Raw genomic sequence first — 21,395 nt, forward strand, 5'->3', positions numbered from 1 at the left:
TTGGATATATAAAAATGGTGCTAAAAAGCTTGTTGGTTATTCCCATTTGTACAACATGTGGCCTACCGTTTTCCCTTTCTTTGTTATCTGCTGCTCTTCGGTATAACATATGTTTAGGAGCTGCTCTCATGTCAATGTCGTCGTTGGATATGACAAAGGTGGAGGGGGTAAGTCTAGCTAGGGTGCATGTGCCTTTGACCCCTACCGGCAACCACTTGTAGGCTTCCCTACCACATACCCAATAGATGTCTCGTGGGAGCTCCCAGAAAGAGGAATGTTGATTGATAAGTTTATTAACTATGTCAATGAGTCTAGAGGCATTTGTTAAGTAACACCAGGAAGGTATTTGCCCTAATCTACCGCAGTAGCCCACATCTGGGTTATTACATATTGGATCAGTAAGTTGGTGTCATTGCATAGTTGGTGTCCTGTTATATTATAGCAGTCTACGTCTTGAGTAGCCTGAGTAAAGAGGGTGTTATTTGGCCACCTTGGGTCATGTAAGTACCTTTCTATCTGGCTGGGTTTAAGAAGATCAGCACTTGCGGATGTCCTGTGAAAACTAACTTTTATCCCTTCCGTGGGGATCTCTCCTAGGTCTAATATATGTGTGACTACTCGAGTTACCCAGGAACCCCCTTTGAAGACCAACATTTGGTGTGGTCCTGGGCCTGGGCTGCTTAAGTTTCCCTGCCACCATGGCTGCCCCACCCATCCTACTATAGGAATACCCACTGAGGTGTTTCAGTTCTTTGCATATGGTGTCTCCTTGTCAGCAAGCATGTCAAAACAGTCTCCCTGAAATAATACATATGAGGGCACAGGGATAGCAAAGTAGGGCATGCTTTGGGCAGACACAGGGGCATGGGTGCATATCCAACAATCCTTCGCAGTGAGGTTTTGTGCTAACATTATATGGTGTTTCAGGAACTTATCGTTTGGGTGTCTCTCTAATTCATTCTGTAGAGTCACCGTGGGGTGTATCAAAGTCAATAAAGTCATTAATGCAAACATCAGGAGACTTAGTTTCTTCAACCATCTGCCAGAACAAGGCCAGGGCATCAGCGGGTACATCTTTCGGTAGGCTTTCAAGGTCAGGGCTGTCTGCCCCCGTTATTACCTCCTTTGGGTAATTTTGAACGAGTTTGATCCGAGAGGCGTGGATCCAAGAAGGGCTGTCTTCCGTGAGAACCGACGTTTTCGTCACGGCAACAACTGTGGTTGGGGGTCCAAAGGTGAAGTCTCCGGGCTTCTTTCCTTTCCACAGAGTCTTAACCAGGACAGTGTCGCCTTCCTGGAACTGGTGTGTTGGTTCCTGTGGGAGAGAAGGAGAATTACAGACAACTTTTTGTTCTACTCTATCAAGGGTTTGGATGAGGTATGTGACATATTGTTCCCTTATCTGGTTGAGGTCCCCTTCTTCTGTTATAAAAGGTCGTTGGGCCCATGGAGTCGGGAAAGGCCTACCCATGAGAATCTCAAAAAGGGGAGAGTTTTAAAGTCTTATGGGGGGTCTTTCTAATTTCTGAGAGTATGATGGGAAGGACTGGTTTCCACTTCTCAAAGGTGCTCCCTGTGGCCTACTCCGTGGAAATGAGCAATAAAACTGTGGCACTGTGTTGGGGTATGCATGGTGTCCCCTCTTTGCAGATCAATCCTGTTACAGGATTTTTCTGCAATACCGGATAACACCAATCATATTCCTCTTGTTCGGGAACAGAGGACTGGAGAGAGAAGAGTTTTTTTTATTTATTTTTTTCGAGTGAAGGAGGTGTAAGAACTGGTAACATCAGTGAGACAGGTTGTTGTGTAGCAGCCAGTTTGGCAGTGTGGTCTGCTAGAGCATTGCCCTTTGAAATGTGATCAGTCCCACGTGTGTGTGTCCTGCAGTGAATGATGCATGTAAATGGTGACAGGTTTCTTAGCAAAAAGTGTACAGGCTCTTGTTAGGGCGATGAGTTCTGCAGCTTGTGCGGACTTATAGGGGATGGACTGGGCCTTAAGGACAATGTCAGGTAATTGGACAATAGCATAACTGGCATGGTAAACATTGTCATTGGGGCGTGTACATGACCCATCTACAAAGACTTCTGGAGCATCAGGTATGGGCACTGAAGAGAGGTCGGGTCTGTGTGAGGCGTCAGTGTGGATGACTTGCAAGCAGTCATGTATGTCCGGCATCACATCATCATGAATTTTCAGGCCAACTAGTGCGCAGGGCCAGATGTAGGGGAGGCATACACCATTTTCAAGTATGGATTACTGAGGAGAATTACCTCATATCCAGAGAGCCGTTGTGTTTACATGTGTTGTGTATGTAGGCCTTTAAGGAGAGAGATAACATCATGAGAAGTGTGCAAGGTAGTGTCATGTCCTAAAGTGACGATGGTAGCTTGTTCAACAATCATAGCACAGGCAGAAAGAGCTCGCAGACATGCCGGCATCCCCTGTGTGGAGACGGGCATCACCTTTGAGAAAAAAGCACAAGGATGCAGTTTGCCTCCGTGAAATTGTGTCAGCACACCCGCCATGGTTTTACAATTGTCTCGTGCATACATGTGGAAAAGCAAATTGCAATCTGGGAGACCTAGCCCTGGACTTGTCATTAAAAGCTTTGTACATTTAAGAGGACCATTTGATTAGATCTGGTTTGCCTGAAAGGGTAGCATCTCTATGAGCAGTCGGGAATCCACTGTCTGCAGTAGTTTATCATACCCAAGAAAGATTGCATTTCCTTCTGGGCGTGCGGGGTGACCAGGCCCGCTACAGACTGGACTCTAGACGTGCTCAACTCCCTTTTCCCTTTTGGCAGAACAAAACCCAGATATTCAACCTGTTCACAACACCATCCTCAAGGCAGGCCTCCTCAGAGAAACTACACATTAACAAATCATCAACATTTTGGAGGAGAACAGAACCCTGGGGGGCGTGCCATGATTTTATAAAGGCTTGGAGGACAATGCTGAACAAAACTGGTGAATCAGCATACCCCTGGGGCATTGCACACCAGGTTAACTGTAGTCCCTCAAAGGAAAAAGCAAAAAGGAGTCTGGTCTCTTTGTCCACTGGGATCGAGAAGAAAGCATTCTTCAGATCGAGGACAGAAAAATGAGTTGCCTGTGCTGGGATTGATGACAACAGTTGGGTGACATCAGGAACTATAGGGGCAATAGGCACAATTAGTCTGTTGATGGCTCTCAGGTCTGGTACAAAACAGACAGTACCATCAGGTTTGGGGACCGGATTAATTGGAGTGCAGTAGGGAGAGACAGTATGTTCTAAGACTCAAGTTTGTAGGAAATGTTTGATCATAGGGCAGATACTTTTGATTTTTTTCCTGTGACAAGGGGTGCTGTTTTTGGTAGACCGGGAGGATGTCTGGTTTGAGTCTTGCCTTGTATGGTGTACAGTCAATATGTCCTACATCATGGTCTCCATGGGACCAGACAATGGGGTCTACCTCAGTTGGGACTTGGGTCGGGGACATAACAGGATAATGTCCAGCAGGATAGTACCCTGCAGGTGTGACTATGGGTGCGAGGTCAGACGTGACATGTAACCTGGACTGGGATGAAGTGATATGTAATTTGAGTTTACATATGAGGTCTCTTCTCAGGAGGTTTACAGGGCATTCAGGTATGATGCGAAAGGAAGGTTAAATGGTCACCCTTGGGGCATTGTGTATACAGCTACTATGAACATACTCAATTTCAAACAGTTGACATTTATATACGCATATATATATATATACATATATATATATATATATATATATATATATATATACACACATCCCCTGAAAAACAAAATTACACCAGATCCGAAGAAGAAGAAGAAGCTGTTTTGCTCCCTGTAAACCCCGCCTTACTCCTCCCAAACCTCTGTCACCAGTCACCACCCCTTTGAGTCTGGCTTCTTGTCTTTCCCTAATTCTGGTCAGTCACCATGAAACATCTATTATCACATGTGTTACTGACAGTGTTACATAACATCAAGAGACATACAAGAAACATAACATGTAACAATACCGACATTTACAAATACTTAACGTACAACACACAGGGCCCACATTCTCACCAAAGATATAAAAATAAAAGTGTGCACAGCTCTCTTAAAAAAAATGTAAAAATAATTATCTCCAATGCGCATTGTTTATAATCCAGTAAACCATTAGCTTGATTGTAAATGCCTAAAGTAATATTTATCAATTAAATAGTGATCACTTTTTTATTTATTTTATCTTCTTGGCCAAATTTCTTCTCTTATTACTCCTGTAATATAATCAGACAATTAATCGCATTTCCTGATAAATTTCATTTTTTTTGGCATCAACCCTGTGTTACTGTGAAGGCAAGAAATTAATGAAATATCATCAAATAGTTCAATTTAATACCACGTGAATATATTTTTCTTTTAACACCATTTTCATTACAACACAAACAGCTTCACAGGGAAAACATTCACTGGTCATTTTCTATACACTCCTGATTCTATACACCTCACACATATATAACATACTTTATATCATAAGAACCATCCTATAAACGCCATCATATGACCACATACACAGGGCTTTCCAAGCGATTTACCACATCACTCCATTCCATAGCATTGAACACTCATCTTCACTTCATTTATTCCAGCAATTTCAGCTCTGCTCATCCTACATTCCTCACACTGCTTCACATGCTTTCTCCTTCACAAATCACCTGCTTCTCCACCAAATCGTTGAGTCTCTATTTCTGACAACAATCTCTAATCCTATCAAACAATTTACACAGCCCTGCATCATAACGCCAACATGCTGTGAACCTTTCCCAAAATTCAGTAACAGTTTCACCTAGTTTTTGTTTGCATGCCACAGCAATAGGCAGTGATGATTTTTGTTTGAAAACTTGGTTAAGTTCCTCTTCTAATTCTCTCCATATACGCTCTCTACCCTTCTCGAGATTACAAATGTAGTTGTTAGAGTGGGGGTCAGGTGGTATTTATCATTGGCCCCCTCCCTTGGGAATGGGCTGGAGTCCTTCATGAATTCTCACCTACCAGCTATATCATCTACCCATGGATTCACTAAGTCCCATCCTGTAGGGCTAACTCGGGCCACATAAGCCTTACATGTTTCACCGGGAAGGGGAGGAGGATATGACTTAGATGATTTGGAACCCATGTTCCGTAATTGGTGCAAAACCTCAATCTCTGGATTTGACTGTACTGAACTCTGATGGCTCCGACAATTCCTCTCAACAGATTAGGGATTCTCTGATTTAATTGCACCAATCACTGAGCATGCACGGTATCTCTGAACAAACTGTCACTTGCTTTCACCACATCCCGGGTCAACAAGTTACCTCTAGCCGGGAGGGTGGGGCGTCTTACAGATGTTTTGAGAACCAGCAGATTATTACTATTATTATTATTAGTATTAATATTATAACAGTTATATGCACCTTACTCTAGACATTAAAGCAACGGGTAGTAGACTCACGTGTCTTCTTAAGCGTAAGGGGAAAAAAAGGAAGTTACAAGTAAAACACTAAACAGAACTAAACAGAAATACAAGAAGTTTTTTGTAAGCGTTAAGCCAAATTGAAACAAGACAACCACCCTGGATTGTCAAATTACTCTTAGTTCCTCATTTCCCCTGTTCCCTGAACAGAAGGCAAATACTGTAATACTGTGTCCCAGACACGATATGAAAATAACTCTTATACTTACTGGAATCGAGACGTGGCCAGTGCCCCCCGGGTCGACAATACCACACAAGGATATGGTTCTTACCGGTCCGGAGGATGACCCTCTCGATCCCGGACGAGCCCCCAGCTGAAAGGTATTGCTGAATAATCTACTCAGTACCCCTGGTACTGGTTCTCTGTCTTTTCTGTACCCCTGGTACTAGGTCCAATTTGGCTTAAGGCTTGTACTGGCCAGGAGAGCGTCTTGTCAGGTGTGGAAAAAATACATGCACACAAGATGCCGTCTAAGTACGCTCTGTTTTACTATTTGCCAACGTTCATATATATATACCATGTTGCTTAATAGTTACAAGTCAGCAGTACACAAGAACAGGATGTACGTGCACAACAGTTAGGAATCAGCAGTTGAGAAAACGAGAAGTACGGTACGAGCCTTGCGGTTACAAAAGGCAGAATTAAGATATACATCATACAAGATTACAGAATTATGATACACATCATACAAGATTACAGATCTGTATTATTCTATCAAGACTCTTGTACCCTTCACATACAGATTATATTGCAGGTTCACCGTGGCTCTCACCTCTTTAAACATGGTGAAATCAATCACAAATCTACAACAAAATGAGCGATTGCGGCTGCATTCACAGCAGTAAAATTCACAGCTTTGGTTGCAGTGGCAACATTAGCTTTCAAATTTTAGGGGGCACACTGGTACCAGGACAAAAGTAGGGGGACAGGTATTAAACGCTATATATATATATATATGTATAGTAGAAAAAGCAGATACAGCAGCACTCTTGTAAAGATAGAGTAAAATTCTTAGGCAGCGCGTGCAGGCAAATGTAAAGAGCAAGGTCCACAAAATTCCTGTAGCAAAAAAAAACCTAAAAAACCAATGCAGCACTCCAGGATAGTAAAAGACGTGATCAAAAAATGTATTCCATCAAACAAAGTGTAGCAGCAACCTTTCGACTCTCCCCAGGGCAGGATTCTTTAAAAGATGGACAAAACGTCACTGTTACACTTTGATGAATAATATTTTTGTTTTATATCACGTTTTTCACTATCCTGGAGTGCTGCATTTGTTTTTCAGATTATATATAATATGCTATGTATGTGTGTGTGTGTGTGTGTGTGTATATATATATATATATATATATATATATATAGCAACAGGAGGGGGAGTGGCTACCTCCATGTTGGCCTTGCACCCCACCCACCTCTATTAGGTGTATATAAGGTGCCTTGTATGTTTCAGACCTTGCAATGCCTGTTGAACTGTTCACACAGAGGCATATTCATAGTGTAGGGTCCGTCCCAGAATGAGGTCACCTTACCGTGGTGGAACGGTCCACGCTATTTGGCCGCCAAGTTCGCAAGCTAAGTACCTCATAATTTCATATTTTCATTTATTGCACTACAGCTGTATAGCTTTTCATTTTCTATCTATATACTCATGTTTTATCTATATACTCATGTTTTATCTATATCTTTGTGCTAGCAGTGTGCTGCTGTATTCTCCTGTTGCTGTATATTTAGCCCAGCAGCCTGCACCTGCAAGCCAGGTCTATACAATAGTTTGTAATCAAATAGTGCTGGCCAACTTATTATTTGGTTATATATATATATATATATATATATATATATATATATATATATAGTGAGAGAGAGAGAGAGAGAGAGAGAGAGATAAATAGATAAATAAATAGATACAAGAAGGTTGACTGCAGCACACCAGCGTATTCAAGTTAAGGATGTAGCTTTATTCCATAAGTACAGTGACTACGTTTCTGTGGTCTCACACCACCATTGTCAAGTCAAAGTGCAAGTGATCCAATAGGGTTTAAATACACATTGTCATGTGACTAATTAATTTACATACATCATATGGTAGTCAAACACAAAGTATAAACAATAAAATCGTGCATGTTAAGATACAGATAAGGGACATAGTGTATATGTCCATAAGTGCCATGATACATATAAAGTGGTACAAAGTGTTAAAAAGTGCAATATAAAGTCAAAATCACAAAAGTAGCAGACAGGGGTGTAACCACACTTAAATGAATATCTCAAATTGTCCAATAGTATTCAGGATGGGGCGGTGGCATGACGAACTATTATGGCTTATTTTTTGCACCATCAATTCTACTGTCACGATCCCGGCTGGTAGGAGGTGGATCCTCTGTGCCAGAGAGGGATAGGCGAGGACCGTGCTAGTGGACCGGTTCTAAGTCACTACAGGTTTTCACCAGAGCCCGCCGCAAAGCGGGATGGTCTTGCTGCGGCGGTAGTGACCAGGTCGTATCCACTAGCAACGGCTCAACCTCTCTGACTGCTAAAGATAGGCGCGGTACAAGGGAGTAGACAGAAGCAAGGTCGGACGTAGCAGAAGGTCGGGGCAGGCAGCAAGGATCGTAGTCAGGGGCAACGGCAGGAGGTCTGGAACACAGGCTAGGAACAAACAAGGGAACGCTTTCACTAGGCACAAGGGCAACAAGATCCGGCGAGGGAGTGCAGGGGAAGTGAGGTATATATAAGGAGTGCACAGGTGAACACACTAATTAGAACCACTGCGCCAATCAGCGGCGCAGTGGCCCTTTAAATCGCAGAGACCCGGCGCGCGCGCGCCCTAGGGAGCGGGGCCGCGCGCGCCGGGACAGGACCGACGGAGAGCGAGTCAGGTACGGGGACCGGGGTGCGCATCGCGAGCGGGCGCCACCCGCATCGCGAATCGCATCCCGGCTGGAGGCGGTACCGCAGCGCACCCGGTCAGTGGATCTGACCGGGGCGCTGCAGCAACGAGGATGAGGCGAGCGCTCCGGGGAGGAACGGGGACCCGGAGCGCTCGGCGTAACATCTACTTTGCAGTGACATTAGTCATTTTACCAAAATATCCACGGCAAAATGGGAAAAAATTCATTGTCTGACAAAAATTAAGAAAAAATGCAATTTTGTAACTTTTGGGGGTTTCCGTTTCTACATAGTAAATCTTAACTTTATTCTGAAGGTCCACATGGTAAAAATGATACCCTATTTTATAGGTTTGATTTTGTCTCACTTAAAAAAAAAAATCATAACTACATGCAGGAAAATTTATAAGTTTAAAATTGTCATCTTCTGACCCCTATAACTTTTTATTTTTCCGTGTACAGGCTGGTATGAGGGCTCATTTTTTGCGCCGTGATCTAAAGTTTTTAGCGGTACCATTGTTGTATTGATTGGACTTTTTGATCGCTTTTTATTCTTTTTTTCATGATATAAAAAGTGACCAAAAATACGCTACTTTGGAATTTTTTTGCGCGTACACCATTGACCGTGCGGTTTCCGCACGCGGCGATACCACATATGTTTATTTTTATTTACACAGTTTTTTTTTTTTATGAGAAAAGGGGGGTGATTGAAACTTTTATTAGGGAAGGTGTTAAATGATCTTTATTAACTTTTTTTTACACTTTTTTTTGCAGTGTTATAAGCGCCCCACCCCCCACGGTGGCTATTTTACTGCACATACCGATCTCATACACAGATCATTGCCGTGCATTGACAGGCTTGGAGCAATCAATCGCCGATCTGACGCGACAGAGGCAGACAAGGGGACCTCCGCTCGCGTTCTAGCTGAATGGGACATCGCGGTGGTCCCGATTTCACCGCGATGGTCCCGATCAGCCCGACTGAGCTGCCGGGAAGCTTTTACTTTCATTTTAGACATGGTGATCAACTTCGAACGCTGCGTCTAAAGGGTTAATAGCACGTGGCACAATGATCAGTGCCGCATGCTATAAGCCCAGGGTCCCGGCTGTCATTAGCCACCGGGACTGACCCGGTATGACGCGGGGTCACGACGTGACCCCGCATTTTATACCAGAACCAGGCGCAGGGCATACAGGTACACCCTGCGTCCTTAAGAGGTTAACTGTTGTTACCAAGTCTTGCAACCATGGAAGGTACCAGTGATCTGGTGACTTATAGGGTCACCTATAGGACCCCTTCAGAGTCTCCCCATATAAACCCTGGGAGGAGCTAGTTAGTTAGTTGTTGCTGAGCTACAGTAAAGTCAAGACCTAGGGAGAGTGTCTGGTGTCCTGAGGAGACCCAAGGCCCACCACGCAGCCATGCTTCCATTAACCAAGTGCCCCACAGGTGAACATCAAAACCTGCTAAGCTAAACAAGGGGTGAAGTCTAGTCAGTCCTAGTCAAGTCAGTCAAGATCAGTCTGGCTAAATTCAGCGTGAGCCTGGAGCAATTAATCCAAGTCCACTACAAGTCCCAGCGAGCCCACAAGTCTCGAAAGTCACTGGTCACTTTTTGGGCCTAACTGAGCTGTAAAGACTATTCCATCAGTCTGCCTCGGTAAAGCTGCCATTGTTCTGTAACTTGGCATTGGAATCATTATTTGCCCCGTGCCTAGCCCAGGATCCAGAGGCCATACCTTCAGGTGGTGTAGAGGTAAAACCATGCCCTGGCGTCACGAACACAAGGGGTTAATGCCATCTCCCCGTAGGGTAATAACATCTGCCCTCATCACACCCTCACCACACTACATACAGACTTCCTCTTACTTTTTGCAGCTAATTTTGAAGGGGATTTCCAGGATGTTAAAACCTGATGCATACGGAAAGTACCGAAACATTCTATTCCAGTTTAGTTATATCCATGGGGACACTTCATACAGGAAAAGGGAGAACCCCACCTGCTACCAAAACACACACTCTGCAGGATGAGACTGACTTTCTAAAGAGAACCCTTCAGGCACTTTACGTGAGATTACAGTCCCTTTAAATAGTACAATCTAGCAACATTCCATGTTACAATAAACATTGTATACCCCAGTTATAGAGCATGACTAAAAAAACTTTCTGGTGATGTGTCCTTGAAGTGGAAGAACCCCCCTTGTATTCTCCAATTTATGAAACCTCTTCCATCCTGGATACAGACTGTCTTTCCTGGGAAATGTACTGTGGGAGGATCATGGAGGGCTGAGATTGCTGGGAGTGGCTCTGTATAACTAAGTTGTTTTCAGTTTCCTGGCCAGTTGCTGCTTTGTAAAGTACACAATGAAGTCTGCTGTGCTTTTCCTGACTTTGTACTTTGCAGGTACTTACAGTCAGCAGCTATGTGACCACCCTCCTAGTGAGTGGTGCAGCACCTGGGAGATTGCTAAAGCCTGTCAGGTAAGACAAATACCTTGAACCCAACACTTCTCACTATTTTAATCTTTTCATATTTCACACAAAGTACATGCTTTCTATGCTCTTCTTTCAGCTACATTAACCTTTTACTGTAACTTTCCAAATCCATTGCTATTAATAGCTACTGCTGTATCATGCTGCAGTGACAGATATGTTTACAGGACTGTACCTGAATCTTCAAGGTTGTGTTAGATATTCTGGGATGTTTAGTTCAGCAACATGGAGATAACTTTTTTCCTCTGTGCTATACAGTGCATATAGTGAGGTCTGTTAATGGGATATTCCAATGCTTGAAAAAATATAAAAAATAAAAAATATGCAGCTGGAGCGAAAATAAAATGATCAAATAAAAGCCATACTCACATACCCCGATCCCGTGCAGCTTTCCCCCCCTCGACCTTCTGTCTTCTTCTTCCTTTTCCAATCACTGGCCGCAGCAGTGATAATAATGTTATTATCATTATTAATTTAAAGCTGGTGTTACTATTTGTTTTCTACGACTTTCTAAGACTTTGTTTTCTCCTTGTATCCTGCTCATATTTGATGTGTAGGATTTGACGCTGCAGATTTTATGTTGCAGAGTTCAAAGTAAATTAAATGACTGAACACAACATAAAATATAATAATCACCAAAAGAAAACAACAGTACCATTAATAGTAGGTTTACATGTGCACTCCTGCTAATGAGAGAACATACAAAAAAAAGTGTACAAAAACAACACAATTAAAATATATCTTTATTAAATATATTGTTCCTTATGTAATTATAAGACACTTTGCTATTTACTTGCTGTTAAAATTCTAAACCTTTATATGTTTTTAATATGATTGAAAAAAACGGCAACTAGGTGGCTCTGTTCTGTTCCCTGCATAAGTCAAACAGTTAGTTTGGTCTCCTCCCAGCCTGGCAGGAGACCAAACTCAGGAAGTGCGTGCTGGGCATAGCGAGGCACATCTCTTGCAGGCTTCCGTGACGTTGCGCCTGCTGGGGAATGCCCACTTTCTCCTGCCGAGAGCTAACACAATGAGGGACATTTATCAATGTTTGCATATATATTCTTTTTTTTTAGTAATTTTTTCCTTACTTTTTTTTTGCTTATGTGTGACTTATTTATCAACTGGTTTCAGCCTGTTGATAATTTTCTTTCACGTAAGCAATTTTTCCTTTTTTACTTTGGTAGTAGCTTTTTCTGCTCCATGTTTGAGCTGGAGTAAATTTAGTAAATTTTTAACCCTGTTGCGACTTTTTTTGCGCAGTTGCGACTGTCGCAGTTAATAAATACCTGACTACCCGTAGTCCATTTTAAAATTATTACTACATAGTTAATTTTTGGAAAACTTGCTTTTCTCGCTTTCCAGTCAAAATGTCGCACGAAAAATCGCGTAGTCGCAGTTGCGACAATTTTGCGACAATTATAGTAAAGAAAACCTGACTAAACCTGTTGATAAATGTCCATAAATGTGAGCAAGGGGAAAGGTATGATAAAGAGCTTTTTAAAGCTCAGAATTTTTTTTTAAGGGCAGAAGGGGTGTAAGGACTAGTTAGTGAATATAATCTGAGTTAGTTTAGAAAATATGGTTTGATGACGGGTACTCTTTAACCCCTTAAAGACCAAGCCCATTTTGACCTTAAGGACCAGGCCAATTTTATTTTTGCATTTTTGATTTTTCATCCACAGACTAGTACAATGGCTTGTTGTTTGCGTGATCAGTTTTCCTGCATAATGAAATCACACATTTTACCATAAAATGTATGGAGCAACTAAAAAAATACTGTTTGTGTGGGGAAATTAAAAAGAAAACTGGAATTTTGCAAATATTGGAAGGTTTCGTTTTCACCCTGTACAATTTAAGGTAAAAAGGACATGTGTTCTTTATTTTGTGGGTCAATACGATAAAAATGATACCCATGATTATATACTTTTCTATTATTGTTGCGCTTAAAAAAAATCGCAAACTTTTTAACCAAATTAGTATGTTTAAAATCCTTCTAATTTGATAACCTATAACTTTTTCATTTTTCCGTATAAGCAGTGGTATGGGGCTCATTTTTTGCGCCATGATCTGTCCTTTTTATTGATACCACATTTGTGTATATAAAACTTTTTTTTTTATAAAATGTGACAATGTTCACGCTGTTCACCGTACGGGATCAGTAACATTATATTTTAATAGTTCAGACATTTCACGCATGCAGCGATAACAAAAATGTGTATTAATTATTTATTTATTTTTTTACACATTATGGGGGTAAAATGGTAAAAAAGGAAATTTTACATTTTTATTGGGGGAGGGGATTTTTCAATTTTTTTTTACTTTCATTTTTACACTTTAATAGTCCCCATAGGGAGACCAAGTGAGGGGACCTCCGGCCACCATACTGGATGATCAGATCCCCATGGCAGCGCTGCGGGCGATACGATCATCCATTTAAAGTACCACACTGCCGCAGATGCCGTGATCTGTATTGATCACAGCATCTGAGGGGTTAATGGCGGACATCCGTGTGATCAAGGATGTCCGCCATTACTGGCGGGTTCCTGGCTGCAGAGCAGCATATGTTTGCTATGGGGAATTTCTCCTACTCTGGACAGTTCTTAAAATGGACAGAGATGTCAGCAGAGAGCACTGTGCTCGTGATGTCAGCAAAAAGCTCTGTGTTCCAAAAAGAAAAGAATTTCCTCTGTAATATTTAGCAGCTAATAAGTACTGGAAGGATTAAGATTTTTTAATAGAAGTAATTTACGAATCTGTTTAACTTTCTGCCACCAGTTAATATAAAATTTTCCACCAGAGTACCCCTTTAAGGGTACATTAACACGTGCATATTTTTCTGCATGTTTTCTGCTGCTGATTTTCCTACCTATTAAAGTCAATAGGCAGAAAAATCTGCAGTAGAAAATTTGCAACAAAATATGCACATGTGAACGTGCCCTAAGAGTGTGTTCACATAGGCGGATTCCTGGGCGTGTTTCCCGCTCAAGTTTGAATTGAAGCGGGCTGTCCACAGCAGATTTTCGGCTGTGGAATTTCTGCCTTAGACCCTACAGACTTTAATGGGGTCTACAGCGGAATTTCTGCTGCCGAAATTTTTCGCCCACAGGGCTTCCACCAGGTAGCCCTGTGTGTTTCCTTATAGGATAATATGTAGCAAATTTCACACTGCATATGCAATGAGTACAGTATCCTGCGCATATATAATGTTGTGACCACCAAGAATAAGAGAAGTGCACAAAAAAACGGTTGCTGTTTAAGGATGAGCCAGCTGATTCTTGTAGCTGATGGCCGTCGTTAATAGCCGACACGCGGCCGGCTATTAACCCTGTAGACCTCCACTGTCAAAGCTGACAGCGGCATCTAAAGGGACCTTTAACCAGTCTCTAAAGGGCCCTTTAACCGGGGGGGAATCCACTGTGGAGGTGGCCGGAGAGCTTACCTCTGCTTACTTGCTGGCTGCGGCTCTGAGATTAATAAAGCCTGGACCAGGCTTTATCAATCGAGTGTAGAGCACACAGATCCATGTAGTTCTATTAAACTATATCGATCTGTATGAGGAATCTAATGATTCCTCCTAAAATTCCCTTAAGGGACTAAAAAAGTGTAAAACTGCACAGTCAATGGCGTTTATGAAAAAAATACCAAAGTCCAAAATTGCATATTTTTGGTCACTTTGTATACCCTAAAAAATGTATAAACAGCGTTCAAAAGATCCCATCAAAACAAATATTGGTACTGATAAAAACTACAGACCACGGTGCAAAAAATGAGCCCTCACACATCCCCATATACAGAAAAATAAAAAAGTTATAGGGGTCAGAAGATGACAATTTTAAACATACTAATTTTGGTGCATGTAGGAATACCTTTTTTTTTTTTTTTTTTTTTTTTAAAGTAGTAAAATAAAATAAAATCTATATAAATTAGGCACCTTTGTGACAGTATGGACCTACAGAATAAAGATTAGGTGTTATTTTTACCGAAAAATGCACTGCGTAGAATTGGAAGACCCCAAAAGTTACAAAATAGCTTTTTTTTTTATATGCCCACAAATATTTTTTTCTGGTTTCCCCATAGACTTTGTGGTTAAATGATTGATGTCATAACAAAGTAAAATTGTTGGCGCAAAAACAAGCCCTCATATGGGTCTGTAGGTGCAAAATTGAAAGTGTTATGATGTTTAGAAGGTGAGGAGGAGAAAACAAAAGGGCAAAAATGAAAAATGGCCTGGCCTTTACTTGGTCTTATATAAAGTAGAGACACCAGAACACATACTGAACATTTTTTTAAAAGCTGGTAAAGACTTCTTAACTGGTTATACAGTTATACATGTGTTCTGAGCCCCAGTGTTTGCATGCCCTTTCCATGCATGCCCTCCAGTGTGTGTTCTGGTGTCTTTACTTTTAATGTGATCAAGTTTTAATCTGATGTGATTAACCCCTTAAGGACCAAGCCCATTTTGACCTTAAAGGGGTACTCCACTGCTCAGCGTTTGGAACAAACTGTTCCAAATGCTAGTGTCGGCGCCGGGAGCTTGTGATGTCATAGCCCCACCCCCTCATGATGTCACGCCCCGTCCCCTCAATACAAGTCTATGGGAGGGGGCGTTACAGTAACGCCCCCTCCCATAGACTTGCATTGAGGGGCAGGGTGTGACATCATGAGGGGGTGGGGCTATGATGTCACAAGCTCCCGGCGCCGGAACTAGCATTTGGAACAGTTTCCAGTCTGCCATTACCGGCGGGTCTCTGGCTGCTGATAGCAGTTGGTATCTGCAGTGCATGACACGAGCACCACTCTGATGCTCGCGGTCATGTGTCCTGTACCTCCGCACCAGGACGTACATTTACATCCGTAGTCGTTAAGGGGTTAAAGGGGTACTCCGGTGGACAACAATTTATTTTTTTTTTTAAAGACTACCTCTCAATTACTGGAAACATTTTATAATCCTCCCAGTTCACTGCTCCCATCATGATAAACCACCCCCTGCCTTTATTTTTATTGATTTTCAGTTTTTTACCTTGATATTGCTCTGTATTTTCTGCTCAGTCTCAGGTTCACAGACTGGGAAGGGGTGTTCCCCAGCAGGCGTGACATCATCTGAAGCCATACAGGGTAGAATGTCCTCCCTTACTCTGCAACCAACAGCAAACAGCACTTAAGTGTGAGAGGAGCTATGATTGGATAAGGCTGGACCCCCAATCCCCCCCCTTCAACACTCCGGACTGCATTTCCTGTGTTTGGACATCTGCCAGGCTAGCAGGAGTCCAAAGTCTGTGCAAAAGATGGGGGGAGGTGTGCTCTGGATAAGTAGGGAAACACCTAGTGGCAGCTTTTTTTAACCTCTTAAGGACTCATTTTTACCTTAAGGATGCAGCCAATTTTATTTTTGCGTTTTTGTTTATTCATAACTCTTTTATATTTCCATTTCCAGTCCCATATGAGGGCTTGTTTTTTTTCGTGACTAGTTGTACTGTTTAATGACATCACTCATTTTACCCTAAAATGTATGGTAAACAAAAAAAAATATTTTTTGTGTAAAGAAATTTTATGGAAAATCATAATTTTGTAAATTTGTGGGGTTTCATTTTCTTGCTGTACAATATATGGTAAAAAATACATGTTTTCTTTATTCTCTGGGTCAATACGATTAAAATGATACCCATGGTTACATACATTTCTATTATTGTACTGCTTTTAAAAAATCGCAAACTTTTTTTTTGCAAAATCAGTATGCTTAACCCCTTAAAGGAGAACTCCGGAATATAAAAATTGTCGCCCATACTGCCGGCAGTAAAAAAATACAGATGTACATACCTTCCTCCACTCCCCCGGGGTCTCTGGTAACCGGCTCCGGTATCCACCGCGATCCACTTCCTGGTTGCCGTTGGTCGGATGAATCATACTGCGGTCAGCCAATCACCAGCCGCGGCGAAATCAGACTCGGCCGGCGATAGGCTGAGCGGCAGTGTGAAAACGCTTCAGAACACAAAATTCTTCACTACACCGGCACCTGCGTCCAGGGCCGAAAACGTCACACTGCCACTCAGCCAATCACCGGCTGCAGTGAAGTCCCGACTCGGCCGGCGATTGGCTGAGCGCAGTAAGACTCTCTCCGCGGAGGATCACGGCGGAGGCCGGAGCTGGTTACCGAATGCCTCGGGGGAGCGGAGGAAGGTATGTACATCTTTATTTTTTTACTGCCGGCACTATGGGGGACAATTTTTATGTTCTGGAGTTCTCCTTTAAGGACGCAGGGTTTTTCAGTTTTTGCATTTTCGTTTTTTCCTCCTTACCTTTTAAAAATCATAACCCTTTCAATTTTCCACCTAACAATCCATATTATGGCTTATTTTTTGCGTCACCAATTCTTCTTTGCAGTGACATTAGTCATTTTACCCAAAAATCCGCGGCAAAACGGAAAGAAAAATCATTGTGCGACAAAATCGAAGAAAAAACGCCATTTTGTAACTTTTGGGGGCTTCAGTTTCTACGCAGTGCATATTTTGGTAAAAATGACACCTTATCATTATTCTGTAGGTCCATATGGTTAAAATTATACCCTATTTATATAGGTTTCATTTTGTCGTACTTCTGGAAAAAATAACTACATGCAGGAAAATTTATATGTTTAAAAATGTCATCTTCTGACCCCTATAACTTTTTTATTTTCCACATACAGGGCGGTATGATGGCTCATCTGAAGTTTTTATCGGTACCATTTTTGTTTGATCACTTTTTATTCATTTTTTAATGGTATAAAAAGTGACCAAAAATACGCTTATTTGGACTTTGGAATTTTTTTACGTGTACGCCATTGACCGTGCGGTTTAATTAATGATATATTTTTATAGTTCGGACATTTACGCATGCGGCGATACCACATATGTTTATTTTAATTTTCACTGTTTTATATTTTATATGGGAAAAGGGGGGTGATTCAAACTTTTATTAGGGAAAGGGTTAAATGATCTTTATTAACACTTTTTTTTTAACTTTTTTTTTTTGCAATGTTATAGCTCCCATAGGGACCTATAACACTGCACACACTGATCTTTTACACAGATCACTGGCATGTATTAACACGCCTGTGATCAGTGTTATCGGCGCTTGACTGCTCCTGCCTGAATCTCAGGCACGGAGCAGTCATTCGCCGATCGAACACCGAGGAGGCAGGTAAGGTCCCTCCCGGTGTCCAGTAAGTTGTTCGGGACGCCGCAATTTCACCGCGGCTATCTCGAACAGCCCAACTGAGCAGCCGGGATACTTTCACTTTCACTTCAGACGCGGCGCTCAGCTTTGATCGCCGCATCTGAAGGGTTAATACAGGGCATCACCCCGATCGGTGATGTCCTGTATTAGACGCGGGTCCCGGCCGTTGATGGCCGCCGGGACCGACCAGATATGACGCGGGGTCACTGATCACAGCCAGGGACCCGCCCGTAATGGCGGACATCCGCGATCCCACAGATGTCCACCATTAACCCCTCAGATGTCGTGATCAATACAGATCACGGCATATGCAGCATCGTGGTCACTAAAATGGATGATTAGATCGCCCGCAGCACTGCCGCGGCGATCCGATCATGCAGCACGGCAGACGGAGGTCCCCTCACCTGGCTCCGCTGCCTTCCCGGCGTCTTCTGCTCTGATCTGCCTTCCCGCAGACCAGAGCAGAAGATGACCGATAACCCTGATCAGTGCTATGTCCTATACATAGCACTGAACAGTATTAGCAATCGAATGATTGCTATAAATAGTCCCCTATGGGGACTATTAAAGTGTAAACATAAAAGTAAAAAAAAGTAAAAGAAAATGTGAAAAAACCCCTCCCCCAATAAAAACGTAAATTGTCCCATTTTCCCTATTTCACCTCAAAAAAGTGTTAAAAAAATATTTCATATACATATTTGGTATCGCCATGTGCGTAGATATCTGAACTATTAAAATAAAATGTTAATGATACCGTACAATAAACGGAAAAAAAAAATAAGTCCAAAATAGATGCTTTTTTATAACATTTTATTGGATTAAAAGTTCTATATAAGCAAATATGGTATCAATAAAAAGTACAGATCACGGCGCAAAAAATGAGCCCTCATACTGCTGCTTATACAGAAAAATGAAAAGGTTATAGGTCTTCAAAATAGGGGGATTTTAAAAGTATTAATTTGGTTAAAATGTTAGCGATTTTTTTTAAGTGCAACAGTAATAGAAAAGTATGTTATCAAAAAACAAGCCCTCATACTAGTCTGTGGATGAAAATATAACAGAGTAATGATTTTTTTGAAGGCGAGGAGGAAGAAACGAAAACCTAAAAATAAAATTGTCTGCGTCTTTAAAGGGGTACTCCGGTGCTTACACATCTTATCCCCTATCCAAAGGATAGGGGATAAGATGCCTGAACGCGGGAGTCCCGCCACTGGGGACGCCCACCATCATGCACGCGGCATCCCGTTTGTAATCAGTCCCCGGAGCGTGTGACGTCACGCCCCCGCCTCCGTGTGACGTCACGCTCCGCCCCTCAATGCAAGCCTACGGGAGGGGGCGTGATAGCTATCACGCCCCCTCCCGTAGGCTTGCATTGAGGGGCGGAGCATGACATCACACGCCGCCGGCCCTGCGGTCGACCTTAATCAGACCCGGAGCGAACACGCTCCGGGGACTGATTACAAACGGGGTGCCCCGTGCATGATCACGGGCATCCCCAGCTGCGGGACTCCCGCGATCAGGCATCTTATCCCCTATCCTTTGGATAGGGGGTAAGATGTGTAAGTACCGGAGTACCCCTTTAAGGCCCAAATGGGCTGCGTCCTTAAGGGGTTAAAGCATAGTAACTTTCTAACAACTTTTGACATGTTGTCGATGATCAAATCCGAATAATTCACTCCATAATAGTCTATGGACAATGAGTCGGGGTTGAGTGACAGCAGGGGAGTAAGCCACTCACTAAACACGGATGTAACTAGAGATTGCACCTTTACTTCAACAACATAAAAATACAGGGTTTTATTTAACCTGTTAAGGATGCAGGGTGTACAGGTACGCCCTTGTGCCCGAGTTCTGAAGGAGGCAGGGCATAGATGTACACCCTGGTCCCATTACCGGCATTTAAAACACGCTCCTGGGCTGAGCGGGTGTTAAACCCGGTGTGTCCCGACTGCTATGAGCAGCCAGGACTCAGGGTTAAAGTCGGGCATCACTGATCAGGCCAATGTCCGGCATTAACCCTTTAGACGCCACGATCAAAGTTTATCGCGGTATCTAAAATGAAAGTGAAACCATCTCGGCAGCTCAGCGGAGCTGATCGGGACCATCGAGATGAAATTGTGATGTCCAGATCAGCTTATGGGGACAAAAAAATAAAAAAATAAGTAAAAAGTGTAAAAAGTAAAAAAAAATTTAATAAATGTGAATAAGCCCCTCCCTAATAAAAGTTTGAATCACCCCCCCCCCCCCATTTCCTATTTTTTCTAAATAATATAATGTCAAAAAAAAAATCATGTGGTACCGCCACGTGCCGTAAAAAAGTTATTAAAAGCAAATAAAAAGTCCCATCAAAACAAAAATGGTACCGATAAAAACTACCGACCACGGTGTAAAAAAATTAGCCCTCATATAGCCCCATATGCATAAAAAAAAAGTTATAGGGGTCAGAAATGACAATTTTAAACATTCTAATTTTGGTGCATGTAGTTATAATTTAGTTAGTTGTTATTTGTATAGTCTATATACAGTGGTCCCTCAACATACGATGGTAATTTGTTCCAAACGAGCCATCGTTTGTCGAATCCATCGTATGTTGAGGGATTCGTGCAATGTAAAAGTATAGGAAGCTGTACTCACCTGTCCCCGCCGCTCGAGATGGTGTCCCCGCTGCTCCCGATGGTGATCCCGGGCCTCCGCTCGGCTCTCCGCTGTCTTCTCCGGTCCTCCGCTGTCTTCTCCGGTCCTCTTCTGTCTTCCGCAAGGCCTTACTGGGCCTGCGTAGCGACGTCATTACGCCGCTGCGTACGCCATTCCTATTGGGGCGAGAAGACACCGGAAGACCAGCGCTGGACCCGGAGGGCACCCCGGAGCATCGTGGAGGGGTAAGTAATACTTACCGCACCACACGGGGAACAGAAAGCTGCTATCCGGCAGCAGCTTAAGCATTTGGCACTGCCGGATAGCACTTAATGCGATGGCCCCGACATAAAAAAGCATCGTATGTCGATGCTGACATCGACATGCGATGGCCTCTGAGAGGCCATCGTATGTCGATTTCATCATATGTCGGGGCCATCGTAGGTCGGGGGAGCACTGTATATAAAACTCAACGTGTGTGTGTGTGTGTATGTATGTATGTATGTGTGTATGTTCCAGCATCACGTCCAAACGGCTAAAGATATTAACATGAAACTTGGCACACATGTTACTTATATGTCAACAACAAACATAGGATAGGTGATTTAACCCTTACTCACCCCCATTTGCCAGGGGCGGGGCTTATGTTTAAAGTCC

General features: G+C 42.7%; 2 protein-coding genes across 2 annotated transcripts in view; one reads left to right on the forward strand and one right to left on the reverse strand.

Moving 5' to 3' along the window:
- Positions 1-390: 390 nt before the first annotated feature.
- LOC130367582 (uncharacterized) overlaps positions 391-21,395 on the reverse strand; it is an 81,861-nt gene continuing 60,856 nt past the window's right edge. Inside the window, exon 2 of the mRNA XM_056570090.1 lies at positions 391-1,315. Within this exon, the coding sequence (XP_056426065.1) occupies positions 956-1,315 (360 nt within the window). The 3' untranslated portion in view covers positions 391-955. The remainder of the gene's footprint in view (positions 1,316-21,395) is intronic.
- Positions 10,734-21,395, forward strand: part of IFI30 (IFI30 lysosomal thiol reductase) — a 106,393-nt gene continuing 95,731 nt past the window's right edge. The window contains exon 1 of the mRNA XM_056570056.1: positions 10,734-10,877. Within this exon, the coding sequence (XP_056426031.1) occupies positions 10,761-10,877 (117 nt within the window). The 5' untranslated portion in view covers positions 10,734-10,760. The remainder of the gene's footprint in view (positions 10,878-21,395) is intronic.

Source organism: Hyla sarda, chromosome 1, assembly GCF_029499605.1.
Source record: "Hyla sarda isolate aHylSar1 chromosome 1, aHylSar1.hap1, whole genome shotgun sequence".
In the NCBI taxonomy this organism is placed as follows: domain Eukaryota; kingdom Metazoa; phylum Chordata; class Amphibia; order Anura; family Hylidae; genus Hyla; species Hyla sarda.